At 38.9% G+C, this 16271-nt stretch overlaps 1 protein-coding gene across 3 annotated transcripts in view; it reads left to right on the top strand.

Moving 5' to 3' along the window:
* The window catches only part of CABCOCO1 (ciliary associated calcium binding coiled-coil 1), a 126409-nt gene extending 110681 nt beyond the window's left edge, over positions 1-15728 (top strand). For all 3 annotated transcript variants that reach the window (XM_064430013.1, XM_064430014.1, XM_064430015.1), the window contains exons 6-8: positions 11449-11508; positions 11885-12025; positions 14698-15728. In XM_064430013.1, the coding sequence (XP_064286083.1) occupies positions 11449-11508; positions 11885-12025; positions 14698-14739 (243 nt within the window). In that variant the 3' untranslated portion in view covers positions 14740-15728. The remainder of the gene's footprint in view (positions 1-11448; positions 11509-11884; positions 12026-14697) is intronic.
* The last annotated feature ends 543 nt before the right edge of the window (positions 15729-16271 follow it).

The raw sequence follows: 16271 nt of genomic DNA, 5'->3' as shown, positions 1-16271 counted from the left end.
CGCTACATGGATTCTAAAATCTGTGTTCCAAGGACTTTTTCCTTGGCACTCTCTGATAAACAGGTTTGTGTATCTTGTGTTACCCCTGTTGCTCCTCAGTCAAGGATGTTGACAGAAACTACATGAGAGTGTTAACAGACATTTTGCATGTCCTGCCATTCAGTAGTTGGGGGGGGGGGGGGCAGTTTGTAATATTTTAATATAAGGGGAAACACTGTCTTGGCATATTCATCTCATTCCTTATTGTTTATTTCAGGAGTTCTGGTCTTTAATGGCATCCTTGCTCTCACCTTCCTTTTCCTGTTACCTCTTTTACGTTTCAAATTTTGGCCACCAAGACTTCCAGGGTGCTGCAGAGGTGGTTTGTTGTGAGAACACAAATAATTGTTCTATGAATGCCTTTGCAGAAAACATCATTTCAAGGACAAGTGCCAGCACAGAGGTGGAACTGGGGCAGGGCTCCAGAGCCTTCCTTGTGTCAGGTAGCCCAGTTCTGCTGGTGGCGAGTCGAGTGAAGCTCCTTCTGCCACCCACTGAAGTCTGCTCCAACCCATTTTCAAATTTCCTGTAAACTGCAGATGCCACTAGATGGAGACATAATATTTTATACACTAGTGGCTATACAGATGGTAATCAAACCCACCAGCTGCTGCCTGCGCATTCCGGGCACCTCGCCAATTTACTGGCAGTATGTTGACTGGGAAGCAGACAGTGACACACTTTGATCGAAAAGCTTGTATGATGATTTTTTTTTTGTTGTAATATTATTGTTTTTTTAAAAAATGATAAAAGAGATCAAGATGTGTATCTTGATCAAAGGGTACTGCTGTCTGCTTTCCCATCAGCAACTTCTAATTTATAGAAATCAGATTGCATGGAAGGCAATCAGCAAAGGTTTGAGGTCTTTCTTGTTCTCACTGCCAAGGCACGCTGACAAGTGAGAAAATTAAAATCAGAGAAGGTAGGGAGAGAACTAGTAAAACACTGGTTGAAATATAATTATTTAAAGTTCACAATTTTAATAATTTTAAGGCTGTTTAAAAATCCAGTTAAAGTGCTCCATTTGTCATTCACATGTATTATAAGAGCACCTTATGGTCTTTCTCTGATGGAGGGTGTTGCTTTGCAACTAATTTACCATGGAGAAAGACATATATCTATTACTTGTTGCCATGAAAAAATAACCTGTCTCTGGTTCTGGAGCCAAGTTTTCAAAGGTACCTCCTATCAGCTCTGTTTCTTCCATATGGAGCTGTACCTCCGGTATGATTTATAAGGGGTGTATACATGATACAATGGACACCTGTAAAGAAGTCTTAAACCACTCAGTCTCATTAACATGAAGATACTTTGTACAGAGGGACTTTACTGAAAATTAGTCTATTATACTTGGTAAGGTCTTTTCTCTTTAGGGTCTCTAGTTGAATCATTTTTGGTTTCAGCTCTTGGTGTTGACTCCTTCATTAAAAGCCTTTTTGTACTTTTATTTTTCAGTCCTTTCAGGGTTAAAAAACAATTAGCAGTTGCATATATATATATATATATACATACGTGTGTGTGTGTGTCTGTTGACTGTGTTTCCATGCAGGGTTCAATATTTCTGGCCAACATAAAAGCATAAACCCAGTGACAGTGGTGAGAATTGCTTCACCTAATTTTTAAAACCAAAATGGAAAATGACATGATAGAAGGACCTGGGCTATGTGACATTTTGTCTTGATGGACCAAGGGACTATTGGAGGAAAGAAGCTTGATGTAGGTAAGGAAGTGGATAGGGCCCATCTCCAAGAGTCTTCAGAGTGTGACCTTTGATCTGATCTCTGAGTTAGACTCAGCCTTACTGCCTCTCCTCCGCCCATGAGCTGTGGTTGCTGCTTCCCATCACTCTTGCTCTTTTCTTCCACAGCACCAAATGAAGTCCTGTGTCCTCATCCAGCCTGCCTTTCTCTCTGCTGCCAGCCAAGCTTCCCAGCAATTAGTGATTTTCCTATCTTCTCCTCCATTTCTCTCCTTGGCAATCCAGACACATTGGATTTTCCTGCTGAGTGCTTTCTTCTAAGGGTTAGATCAAAAGACAGCAACTTCAGAGTAGGCGATGTCGTGTTTCTGGGTATGGCGCTGCATTCTCAAGAGAAGATGCTGCCATTGGGTGCTTGCTCCCTCTAGGTATTTATGACATTGCTATTTAGGAAAGCTGCCAAGGAAAAGGTGCTGCTGAAAGGAATAAATAAAACCCTTTGGCATCATTGCTTCATTTTTCCCCATCAAAAGCTGACACATTGTCTTTATCTCATCAGGCAAACTGCGTGCAAACTTTGTGATCACGTGTTCTTTGCCTATTTTTGTAGAGCAGAGTTTCTCAGAGAGACAAAGCACAAGGGGAGGAGAGGAAAGGCTGCAGTGTACAACTCAATGCAGTACCCTTAGCTTCACTTATTCTATGGCTGGCTCAAGATTTTCACTCCACAGGTGGAAGTGTTTGCTTCTGTTCAGAGTTGTGATAGAATTCTCTATGATTGTGGAAATCTTTGAGCAAATGTTAGCTTTTTGTTGGTTGTGCTACTTGTGCTTATGGTAATTTTCTATAAGATGCTGTTAACAGAGTTTATAAGGAATAAGGAGTTAAGAGACTGTTTTAGGTTGTTTTTTTAATTGGAGAGAAATTACTCAGTAGAAATGTTTGTATCTTCTCATGCATTGTTGAAACAAATTCTAAAAATCCACATTGGATTATGTGATTTGTCATGAGCTTCCTAACAAGTCAAAGCAGAATGAGATTTATGCTATTTCTCAGCAGAAACCATTTCATGCCCCAACAGAAATGGAAATGACTGTTCTCATAAACCTTCCAAGTTGAAGTGGGAGGAGATAATCTGCAAGGAGATGTTACCTTCTCAAAAACAACCTCACATCATCCAAGGTGTGGTTGGCTTTGGCAGTTTACCAGGGGGAAGCTTTACTAGATTTCAAATCACCCACCTAGCCAAGCTGTGCTGAGGCAAGGCTTTGTTTAACTCCTGCATTCACCAGACCAACCCTGCCCCTAGCCACAGCTGCGTTCCTATCTAACGTGAATGACAGGATTATAAGGGAGAGTTAAAACAAACACAGGCGCTCACGCTGAGATGCAGCATAAACAGATTTATGAACACGTACGTAATCAGAGAGCCTCTTTACATTGGGGCATGAAATCCAAGTGTCACGTAAGGGAGGGGGGGTTTCTTTACACTAACAGGCCATGGTTACAACTCTGCAGATTCAAATTCCGTAGAAATGGAGTTGTAAAGAAGAACTGATACCTTAGGCTTGTGTGGAGGGTTTGTGTGTGCTGATCGAATATTCTGGTGTTAAAATAGACTAGTTTCACATAGAGAGGTGACTGAAAACTGTAACTCTGAAATTTCAGAGAGCTGGCTTGCTTCTGCATTCCCATACTGGGAAATGTATGCTAATGGCTTAATTTTTATGATAAAAACATGAAAAATAACTCCCTAAAATAGTGTTGAATCAATTTTCTGATAAAACAAATTTGTTTTCCCATTTGTGATTAAAATGACCTACAGTAAGATTTTTTTTTTTAACTAGGTGTTAATTAAAAATATGGAAATGGATTTAAAAAACCTTGCAGTTCACAGTGGAAGAATTACCATAACTGATCTGTTCTCAGAGCCATGCCTGTTCTGAGATGTTTTTAAGATGTCTAAGTTACTGGTTGTTTTTTCTGCATGATTGTTTCCAAAGCAAAATGTGATTCCAATAAAAACAGTAATTGAATTTACAGTCCACAGGACAAATTGTTGTTTTAACAGAAACTTACACACTCAGGCAAAGACCTTATGTTTTAGGTCTAATAACAAAGAACACAAGCTCCCCATTTTTATGTGGCCATATATTGTGCAGTTTTCTAATGTGGCATTTTTTCTTTTAAAAAAATCTATATTGTATTTTTTAAATTATGTGAGCAGTTTTTTCCCCCCTCTTAGCTCTGGATCAATATTCCTTAGGTTGTGTTGGTTTGGGGTTTTTTTAAAGCAACCTTTTAAATGTTAGTGCAGCTATTTTCTGTAGCATCAGCTGGGGGTGAATCAATACAGACAAGCCTATCCACATCTAATGCACCTAATGACTGAGAGGAGTTTGGAGAGAGTTTGTTCATCTGGCATTTGGTGCTGAGAGAATGTGCAGAGCACAGGGCAGTTGTGTGAGGGGCTTGTCCATGACCAGCCTTGTGTGGAGAAAACGCTGATTTCAGAGGAAGTGGGTAGGAGGGGAAGGCTGTCCAAGAGCAGTGGCAGACAAAAGCAGGAGGTGGGACCTCTTTCCAGCATCAGGCAGTGGCTGCCCTTTATTGTACCAACAGCAAAATGCTATTTTTCTGCTGTCAGACTTTCTCTGCAGGCACCCCTGAGCTCTTCTGGAGCCCTTTTTGTTCTAAAAGGTGGAGGGATTAAGTTTCCCTAGGTTTTTGGAATCTTGGTGCCTTGTTTAGGTAAAGCTGAAGTCTGTGCTTGCTGAACTAAGAGAAGTTTGGTGGGGCCCAGCTCCAGGGGCACGTAGGCTGCTCTGAACTGGTGTGTGCAGAGCATGAGACACACTGGAGATTCACACATGCTGGAAACAGGCATGTCCACATTAGCAGGCTTTTTCTGGAAGCCTTAGGGCTGCCCTGAAGCCCTGTGGAACAGTAAGAGTTGGTGAGATACTGCTGCATCTCAGATGTAACACCTGGAAATAACAGTCCAGGATAGTGCCAACAGCTGCCTGACTCTTCCCCTAGACACTCAGGAGTGCAGGAGGAACACGTGGTGCTGGTAATAATCTCCGAGTTCCTACAGTGACCATTTGAATAAAAAAGGAAATATTTCATACTCCTCAGCACCAGGCAAACCAGGGACCCTGAGTGAGGAAGGCAGCTTTCCTAGGTTCCCCTTGGGAAAAGAGAGAGCAGACTGTGCTTGCTGCAGTCCAGGGCAGGTACATTAAGAAATTTTTAGGTTCTTTATTCATCTTAGTTGACTTAGTTGACTGTCTCTCAGGAGAGGCAATTGTCTTTGCACTTCCTGCAAGCAGGGATTTAGGGGGTTGACAGAGCCCCTAAAGCAGGTGTGATGAATACCAGCCCCCCAAGCAATTTAATTCTTATAGGCCATTTTGTTGCCAAAGGCACATGCTCTCATGCAAATTGGTTTTCTGAGAGTATGGAATTGCAGCAAGTATTTATAAAATGTTTGAAGCCTGGTCCCAGAAAGAGGTACAAAGATGCACCTGGCCAAGTTTTGTTTCACATTTTTATCATAATGTATTCAGCATTCATATTGGTTCTTTACTGATAAAATAATATGGTAGAAAAGATGCACAACAAGTGTAAAGCTCCAACCTGATAAAGGTGGATGCCACTGCCTGTTGTTCATTGGGTTCAACAGAACTTACTTTTATGGTGTTCAGATGTGATCATATGAGTAATAAAAGGGCCTTCCTTTTTAAAAACATTTGTAGCTCTGGATAGGTGGTTCCTGTGGGAAAGGTGCTTGTGAATTTTATTTGTTTTTTTAAATGACTTTAGATCCCTGTTGATTATGACAGAATGGCTGTTCTTTGCTTGTTCCATGGCCCCTTGAAATAGAAAGTGGGGGATTGATACTTTGGAGAGTCCAGACATGCAAGAGTTGCACTTTCAAGAACAAAAAACCAAAATCATTCACCCCTCCTTAAAATCTGTATGTATTTTTAAAGGGTTACATAAGCCTTGAGTATTTAAAATTATGAGACATATCCCAAAAAATAATGAGTTGCTTAAAAATAATTGTTTGGTTCTTTTTCCTTGCAGTCTTGTTTTTGAGCTTTCAAGATTCATGTTTTCAATCTTTCCTCTGCAACCATAAGAGCTAACTTTATTTTTAAATGAAAGCTGAGATTCTCTTGTAATCCCATAACTCCAGGAGATTTGGCAATGCTAAATGCTATGTGAATTTAGAGTGACCATTCCAAGGTGAATCATTTTGTGATGTGTCCTCAGCATTAAAGCCAACTGGGAATTTTTTTTTTGTCTTTTATTTTGTCTTTCTAAATAATCTGCAAATTGGCAGCAATAATTGGAAGCTTGGTAAAAGCAGTAGAAGACAACTGCAGCCTAGTAAAATCAGGGGGTTTTGTTGTTGGCTTTTTTTCCTGGTATGTTAAGATAGATTCTTACAGAATCTAGGTATTAAGGGCACTCTGCATTAAGATATCTCTAGAGAGGAAGGCTTTGGTTGTTTTTGTAGAAGCACCCTTTTCTACTCAGTCAAGCATTAAAATTGGCAGCAGTTCCTGGAGTAGCAAGAAAATCCTGGTTGTCCTCATGTAGTTACTGAAAACAGTAAGAGGATATGTAAAAGCTTTAACTCCAAGTAAAAATATTTATAACTGTGACATTGTATTTCCTTACAGTAATTTATGGGCAAAATGTAGGAAAGGAGGAACACAAGCTATAAATAACATTTCTTATGTAAACATAATGGCAGTAGAAAATTCTTTTTATTTAAAAATTAATATTGATGTTCATTAATATAAATTACCACATTTCAGATGACTCTGATGTCCTTGAGGCCAGATGTCACTGACTGATTTACAGCTTCCTGGGGGGAGGAGGAGATCCTGTTTTGTCAATGTAGGCACCAAATTGCTTCAAATAGCTATTTTAGACTAGATTGTCAGCAAAGTCAATTCACATCACAGATCAGAAACATGGAAAACTCTTTTAGAACATATTGACTTGGATTTTGAAATGCAGGAAAAAGCATAAAGCCTACCTTTGACTCACTGAACTTCTGTCTCTTTTAGGAGTAGTAGTTTAAAAACTCCTGCCCAGGAACATGCACACAGAATTTCCATGTGCATCATTAGCAACCGGGGAACATCCTTCAGAGGCAGAGTTAGGCCCTCATTGATCTTAAATCTACTTTTAATATTAATACAAACGTGTGTAGTGAGGGTGTGCAGGAAGAAGCTCTGCCACCTCAGTCACACCACAGAGATCAGGTATCTGGATTAAATTTTTGAGTACTTCATAAAATCCTTAGGTCCTTTGGACCTCATGTATTAAATTGCTGCAAAAGAGGATGGAAGAGGTATTTGTAGAGCTGTCAGGAACCTCCTGTGGGAACGCTCGTGGGCGATGCCTCCGCAGGCAGGTGGAGTAGATTTGTTGTGTTTGCATATGCTGGCAGGTAAAAGGGGGAGGGATTAAAAAAAGCAGGCTGGTTGGAGTCAGTGCATCTCTGCCCATTAGGTATTCATTCAAATTCAACCACAAGAAATACAGGCATCCAACAAACCACCTCTTGTAAGTGCCTTTTATTGCAGCAGCTGAAATGCAGCACATTTGTAGGTGTGTGGCCCGCCATGCTTAGCATGAATAGCAAACTAATGTAAATCCTGGATTACAGAGTTTGTTTGATAGCAGAGCTCACATATATATGAGAGAAATCTGTGCAGGCCTCTAGTAGGATAAGGTCCCATGGCATACAAGTAAAATCTGCACAGGTGATATGAATATAGAGAATAATGCACAAAGAACTCCCTTTTTGAAACTCATCTGCCATTCATGTAAATCAAACCTATATCCATTGAAAGGCTTGGAAAGATGTTACAAGGCTTTAGAAAGGGTTCATGTTGAACATGGGATCTTTTTCCAATCCTTATAAATAATTATTTTCCTGTGTTTGGTAAGTTTAGCTGCAGAGAATTTATGTTAAGACTGTAGAAATTTCAGGTAATATCAAGCTGAGAAGGTGGTTTTAAAGTATTTCTGTGATACAAAAGCCTTCAATCAAAGAGGCAAATCACCCCCTCAGTCTTTTTTCTCATTTATGAAATAAGTAAACATAAACTCTGAATTCTCATTTTCAGCAAGTACATTAGTAAAGCCAAACTGACCTTGACCTGAGCTTTGCTAATTCCCAAACTCTGATATTTATTCCTGGAGTAGATTGTTCCCCTTCATACCACATACATAAATACTGCAAACCTTTCCAATGCCTTGAATTAGAGTGTAAGTAAATAGCTAGTTTTAATCTACATAATACTTTGAGAGCAGACGTTCTGTGCTATGACTATTAAGATATTCCCAGCAGCCATTTCTATAATACTAAAACCTCTTATATCTATTATTAAAAGTAACACTATCAGCCAGGGCTTGTTATATGCCACAGAAACTTTAAATAATAAAATACAGCATGGATAAAATCTGCAATAATAGTAACTTAAGCAAAATTAATTTAAGTAACAGATAACATCTGGGAGAAAATGCAATGGTATATTGGTAAGTTATGCAAAGCTAATTTTATAATAACTACCACATCTGTGGAACTCATCTATTAGAATGCTTTACCAATCTTCTTTCCTGTTATTATTCTGTTTTAGAAATATCCCTGTGTACTATTTTACTGTCTTTTCTCTGCCTACATTTGTAAAAAGGCAATTTGCTACCTCTCAGCAACAAGAAAAGTGGGTGAGTTTATGTGCAGAACAACACAGGGCTTTTTATACAAACCTGTCTTTATGCAGACTTGCAGCAGTAAGAATTGCAGAGCAGGGCTGTGGCACGGGGCTGTGCTCTGAGAGCAGTGTCTGCACCAGCTGCAGTTCTCAGCTGGGCTGGTGCCTCTGGGCTGGGAGCTGGTGCTGCCCCATCAGTCCCAAGTGAAGCTGGGCTGACATCCCCAGCCAGGCAGCATCCTGGCACCCACCTCACCTCAGAATTGGTAAGAACAGTGCACCTAATTGTCCCTTCCGTCTCTTTCAGAGCAGCTGACACTGATATGCCAGCTACATTTGTGCAACTGCCTCACAATGTCTTTATGTTTGAATTCCTGTGGACCCGCTGGACCACAGTGTGCAGGAAAATATTGCCAATTAATTTTTAAGGCATTTTCATCTTGCCAAACTGTTTCTCACATTTTGATAGTTATATTGATTCAAGAGGACACTTTGAGTAATACATCTTTGTCATAGTGAATAATGCTCACATAATGACAAATCTTCAGGAATTAAAAAAAGGAGAGTGAAGTTTTTAATGTAGGTCAGTGGAAGTAATTCACCATAAATTTACTCAGTCTTCAGAAACTAGCAGCATTTTTTTAAAGCTTCTGTAACTGTATAAAACTTGCTGTGTCTCCTTCTCTGTTTTTAAATAGATTTTACTACAGAGCCATTGGTGCTATTAAACATGAGGTTTTGTTCAAAGGAAATACAAAGACTTAATTGTATTTTTAAAGGAAAGTATTGCATCAGAAGGATTCATTTAAATACGTTTGTTGGCTTCGGGCTCTCACCACAATTCATTCGTTCTAATTTTCCCCTGGACTTGTTAAGGACACAATGTATAGAAAGGAGCAATGCAGAATGGCATTTTTAGGTCACTATATTTTGGCTGTAAACTGTAGTCTTGCTCATAAACTTCTTATTACTAAACAAAAAGCTTCATATTCTGCATTGAAGTTTCACAGTCTTTAAAAAAAACTTTTGGCTGAATGTTGGGACTATTATGGCTCATTAAAGAGACTAGTTCTGCTGTAATTTAGTTATTTCTTAATGATCCAAGGGTTATTATTAGACATGGAACAGATGAGTAAACAATGGCTCTCTGTAAAAAGACGCAGTGAAGTAAAAATATTATTCAGAAAAACAGAACCTCTGAAAATCTTACGCATGCAACAAAAGTGTATTTGATTGGTTTGGATTTGATTCTAAAAACATCATCTATTTTTATTACATAATTTGACTTTTTTTCAATTTGGACTGGAGAAAATAAATGGAATGATAATTTAATCTAAATAAAAATATATATTGAGTTAATAGGTAACTAAGCAAAAAATATTATTTTAAGGAAGCAGAAAGTAATTTTGAATTGTCATCCACTTCAACTAATATTTTTGATAAGAAAATATAAGGTAAGAAAATTGAGATAGTTGCTAAATTAAAAAAGCTCTAGTTTTTTTAAGAAATAGAATTTGAAAACAAAGTGTCTTTATTTATGATAGAAATACAATTTGAGTCAGTTTTTTCATTTTGATTCCAAAAGCAAACTTTCTGACTATTTCTTTTGTGAGTATGTAGGCACTGACAGAGTGCTGAAAATCTGAATTACAAGTGATAAAAGAAAATGCTTCAATAACTCTATTTTTCTCCTCAGTTATAATCTGCAAATCTTTCTGTCAGCCTGTTAGGTTCTTATAAACATGGGCTAATGCTACCAACCTACTTTACTGATTTCACAAATAACAGAGAACCTCGGAGGTAGTGACAGAGTCCAAACAGAAGTTGTGAACAGCTTTCAGGGCTACAAAAGAGATTTTTATTGTAATGCAGTGGCTAGGTCTAACTTTGTATTTTCAGTTGTTGCTATCATTTCTGCAGATGTATAGAAGCTTTAATATTTCCAGCATGTTAACTGTAGCAATTAACTAAATGACCCAAATATCAACCTAGCTAGAATTTCAAAAGTATGAGGAAATTAATTTATGGGAATTGCAATTACCCTGATGTGAATTAATGTCGTTTACTTACACCATCCAAGCAAAATCCTGTTTGTAATCGCTGACTCAGAACTGGAACATCTGCCTCGTACTCTCGACGGGCACTTCCCCTGTAGAGGCCCCAGCACACCATTTCAGTGCTGTTCCCTGCTCCTTGCTTGGTCACAAATGCCTTTTTTCGCCCTATTTGGCACATATGTTATCTGTCATCCTTTTTTTTTCAAGTAGGACACAAAGCCTTGTCCCTTTAGAGGACACAGGGCTGCTTTTGCAACTTTCCTGAGAACCTGAGCATGGACTTGGTGCTTCATCCAGCTGCTCCAAGGGGGAAAAGCCATCACCTTGTCAGGGCATTCCTGGAGCTGCCGGTCCCATGGTCCCCGTCTCTGCAGTGAGGTTCCCATGGTCACAGCAAAGGAACAAGAAGCAGCAAAACTTGGACCATTAGCAACTCTTAAATTATAGTTACATATTAAAATAGTTTCCTTATTTGATTTAGTGTCACTGCAACTTCACTCCAACTGGCTCCTTTGATACTCCCCTGCAATTCCAGACTGCAACAACGTCCCTGTTCAGAAGTGACAAATTTGCAGTGGGAAGACAGAATGTTACCTAAGCACTGTGTTTTCTAAACGTAATTATCCACATGAGTAAGAAGCTGTAGTGTTATGAAATTATGAAAATCATCTGTTCTTTCCAAGCATTATAAAGAGAGCCCCTTGAGATGCAACTAGAAATTAAAGCTGATCTATAATAATTTTCAGAATGCTTTCCAATTCTGAGCACCTGGATAGTAACAGAAAAGGTATTGTTTTTTGCTGTTTGCCAACCATTTCATTTCCATTTAAAAAAATGCAAGAAACCTCTGAGCAATAATTAAACATAAATTACTTTCTTCTCTTTCCTTTTTTTTCCTATTTAATACTATCAGAATGAGATTGAACTCGACCAACCTGCAGTTTCCCCCTCAGCTTCAGCGATAGAATCTCAGGTACAGTTTTGTTCCTTTTTGTGGTTTTTTTTGGGGGGTTGGGGGTGTTAAGCTGTTTTTCTATGAATTTCCATTGGATCCCAGTCACTGATGGCATTTATTCTCTAGAACATAGCATGCATTCTCTTCTAAGATGGAATGAAAGGCTTTTAATGCATTAATCAGTCAGCAGAGGACATTTATTCGAGTGAGCCCATCTGGGCTCTCGCCCTGTGGGAGAATGTGTCTGCCTGGCCTGGGCAGTGAGACAGCCACGATGGGCTCTGTCAAGGCAGTGCTTCCCAAAAGCAGCCTGTCTTTGTGCTGGTGCTGCTGGGTTTCAGAGAGGGCAGGAGGGTGTTCTAACTCAGTGTTTCCTCTGGCTGGTTGTTGCTAGGGGTCTGACCAGGGGGATTACCTGCAAGAGCCCTGTCCAGGGGCAGTGTCTTCCGAGGCGGATGCTGTAGCTGGAGTCACTGCTGAAGATGAGAAGTCTGCAGTGTGTGAAATCCCAAATGAAATTATTGGCAACCTTGAGGTACTATTACTAGAAAGCTATTCACTAATTCTGTCTATGGTTAATTAGCTAGCTCAGTCTTAATGAATATAAACTGTGTTTGTGCTAAAGCTGGCAAAAAGCACATCCATATGCTGTAAAAATGTGAATTAGCCTCTATAAATAACTCCTAGTTTAGTCAGCTTACATATGATAAGATAAAAAATACTCAGTAATATGACAACATATATCTTCAGCCTTACTATGTGTCAAAAACACAGGCCAAATCCTGCTCTCAGTGATGTCAGTGATAAAATTCCTTCTTAGGGGTTCAGGACCAGCTGCTGTGCTAGAGTATATGCAATGTGTGCTTAATATAAATTGTTAGATGCATCTATGTCACACATCCTTCAATTTGTGTAAGAAATTACTCACTTATGCCAATTTTAGGCTTTGTCTGGTAGGTGTGTGACTACACAAGAGCTGTCCTAATGAAACAGATCAGCTGTGAGTATGTGGTCTTCAGACTCTGAGGGGTCCATGATTTCTTTCTGTGAGGTTCATGGAAGGGAAGGAAGCTACTGTCACTGGAATTAACAAGAAATGATTGAAAGCCAAAGAACATATTTGCTAGAACAGATTTGCACCAGGGAGCTGCTGGAATTTGGTCTTACTGGCAACAACCAGGTGGCATTAGGCACTTTGAACTTCAGATACAGCACATTAGACACTATTGACTAAGCAAGAGTTTAATAAATACCTAATATTATCTGAAAATATTATGGTATTGGTAAATTGCTTTACTTGGACTATGCATCAGTGGGGAATATGAATTAGAATTATTATATGAATTATTATATGAATTAGAATAGCTTAGATCATTAGTTTGACCTATTTGAGTTCATATTCTATTTCAACATTTCTTTAGAAATGGGAGGGAATCTCTGGCCTGTGTTATCTCATTCCTCTCCCTATCAATAGAAAAGAGTAAATACCTGATTTTCACTTGACCTTCATGCCATTAACATCAATGCTAAGAGGTTTTTTTTCAATACAAGATTGCATAGATGAGAAAAATGTTTGGGTTTGTTTTTTTTTTTTTTTTCTTGCAACTCTGGTAGTATACAAAGTAAATAATTTCCCTTCAGGTTTTAATTCTTTCACTAGTGTATCATTTTCACCTGTTTTCTCAGTTTCTTGACCTCCCAAGAAATCTTATAATTAGATTTTTACCTGATTCATGATCAAACTCATACCATTTTTTGTTATGTGTGAAATATGGTTTCACAATCTGCATTATGTCTCAACATATGCATTAACAAGGTAGCTGTTGCTCTAATTGAGTCTAGAAAATAACTTTTATTCAGATATCACAGTACACACTCACCGGTCTCAGCAACAGCCATAGAAAGTGTGCTGGCAGATGATTTTCAGTGGAGGCAGGCCAGAGACAGAGGTGTGTAAAAACAGGAGAAGAAAAGGCATCTGGAGTGGCTGGGAGTTGATTAGCTTAGAGGATCACTGTTCCAGCCACCAAGTATACACATCACATAAAGGGATGAAGACACATTTGTTGATTCTTGAATTGAATATGGTGAAGGCCATTTCCAAAGATTAAAAGTTGAGAATGAAATTCCAGCCTTTTGGTTCAAATCTGAGCTACTGAAAACTTTGGAAACATTTCAGCTGTGGTTACCCATTGATATATTGCAGGATAGCACTAATAGGTGTTTCTAGGACTGGCAAGCCACAAAGTTCCTAAAATGTCAAGTTACGGCAAGTGCTTCTGGTACAAATCCATTTGCTTTATCAAAATTACCTGAATTCCATTAAGAGTATGACTCTGAGTTTTGGAACAGTTTATGTAGAGTTTGTAAAAGACCTGTGAGCCTGTCCCAGTTGTTTAAACAAAACTTAATGACTCTTAGAAATACTGTCATTGCACTCCTTCCATTTCTCTTGTAGTTTTGCAGTGATCAATGCTCATACTGAAAAATATACATAAATTACCCATAAAATACCCGTGTTTGTGGCCTTTTTTCCAGTGATCCCACATTTCCAAATGCCATACAATCAGAGATTGCTATGCATTATCACTGCCAAAGATTTCATTAGAATACATCACAACCCCTGTACCTTCCCCACAAATGTTACATTGCAAATCAAACACTCAATGTCTACAGCAGTTTGGATTTCCAGAATGAGATGCATATTCATAATTGTGTTTGTAATTAAGACAGACAAGCAGCATCACAGAAATACGTTTTTTTATTGTTCATTTTCAGTAATGCTTTTTAATTCCAGCACTGTTTCAATAAAACACATTACACTAGAGAACAAACATCTGCAGCAAAGGCAAACAGTAGCAACAACCAAGGTCCCAAAGCAATTTTTCTGATTTGGTGTCTATTGGTAAAGGCTGTCTGAGAATACAGGAAAATTAGCCTATCTCCCAAGACAAAGTTATGTGAGGAATGGCTGTCCCAGATCACTTCCTGCTCATGGCAGCCATGCCATCCATGGGAATTGTGCACGGCAGTGTGATAACGTGTTATCACGTAAGGACAGACGGGAGCACCGGTCTGTCTGCAAAACAGGAAGGTGTGGAGGATAATGTCTGCCTTGCTGCTCCACACTGGGTCAAAACCACAAAGACAATGTGCAGCCTAAGATAGCTCCATCATAACCACTTCTTTCTCTGATTTTCTTTACAGGCAGACTTAAGTGAAAAGCTGCAAATGCAGGAAGAAGCTTAGACTTGGAGAACAGAAAAATTGAAAATTCCTAAATAGCCAGATACGAAAGGTGATGCTGGGTTTTGCAGGAATTGGGCAGTAGGGGATGGCACATACAGAGGCTGGCTCACAACCTGAACCAAATTATTTTTGTGTAGAGGAAAATGGTTCTGTTAACATTTACCTGGAAGTATTTCATCCCAGTTCCTCAAGTTTATGGTGTTCTGACAGTGTTGTTGCTTAGTTTAGACTTAAGTTGAAGATTATAAACAGAAGGACACATAATTAAAAGTTGAAGTTCAGTTTATTTCTGAATACAAATTCTGACTTAAAAAAAAAGCTGCAGTTTCATTCTCCCAGTTGTGAAATACTTAACAGTTTCTTCTTTACACCTACACCATTTTTTTCAGGAAATGTTGCTACAAGGAAAATACATAGAGGGAAAACATTATTTTGAGGCACTGTAGATATAATAGGGAGAGGATTTAATTAACATGTTATTACGCACCTTGCACTGTAGCTGTTCATTAATAATATGTATGTTATTTTGTTTTAATTTGCTTCCTAAGCTTTAAAAAAAATTTAATAGCTCACACTTCTTTCTTTGAACCATATTAAAATTTCATAACTGAAGAGTTTGCACTTAAGTATTCCAAGAAGAGTTTCTTTAGATTTCAGTGGATTTTTTTCTGGAATGCATGTATCCTTTCATCTGAGAATGTTTCCATATTTTGTCAGACATTATAGAAATGTTTCATGCTCAAAAGGAATCCAATCAAATAAATGACCTCAGAAGAACTGGTTGAACATCTCTGTTTCAAACTTGCAGCCTGTATTTGTTGTGTCACAGAACTCTGTGCCCTAGCAAGCATGTGAAATACAAGTCACGCTTTGAAGCATAAAGGCTGGATTGGATTGCATGTTTACTGGAATACATGAGAAACAGAGTATTTTATTCATTGCATTTTCATATTTATTTACCACTAAATAAAAAGTTAGATTTTGTTTCATTTCATCCTCATTTTTTGGTGGTGGCAAATGAAAAAAATTTGCAAGCCTGACTCAGCCATTCCAAAGAAGAAAACAGTTTGTAGCTGTTCTCCTAAAAGGTCTGATTTGATGCTGCCTGACTTTCAGGGGCTGCTCCTGGTGGGCACAGCACTGAGCATGCAGCTGGAAGGGTCATTCCCCTGTGCCCAGCAGGACGTGGTCCCACAGCTGACCACAACACCCAGTTGCTGTGCCTGGGCACCAGGAGCCTGGGTGTGCTGTGCAGAGTGTGTGCCCAGTGTGGGCACAGAGCTCCTGCAAACCAGTGGTTCACTGGTTGAAGGGACAGAGCATTTTACTTGGTCTCATGCACTGAGAAAAATTCTTCCCCTGGTATGTGAAAAGGAGAAGTAAGGCCTGTAATGATTCACTTCCAAGTTCTCTTGATTGCTATTTCCAGTGCTGGCCAGAAAACTAGTGAGAGCTTCCTTTCAGCTATTAAAAGCTGACTGTTCTGCTTTGAACAATGAAGGAATTATTAAGGCATTATTATTTTTACCGTT

Source organism: Passer domesticus, chromosome 8 (assembly GCF_036417665.1).
Source record: "Passer domesticus isolate bPasDom1 chromosome 8, bPasDom1.hap1, whole genome shotgun sequence".
NCBI lineage: Eukaryota > Metazoa > Chordata > Aves > Passeriformes > Passeridae > Passer > Passer domesticus.
This window is presented reverse-complemented; position numbering and strand designations above follow the sequence as displayed.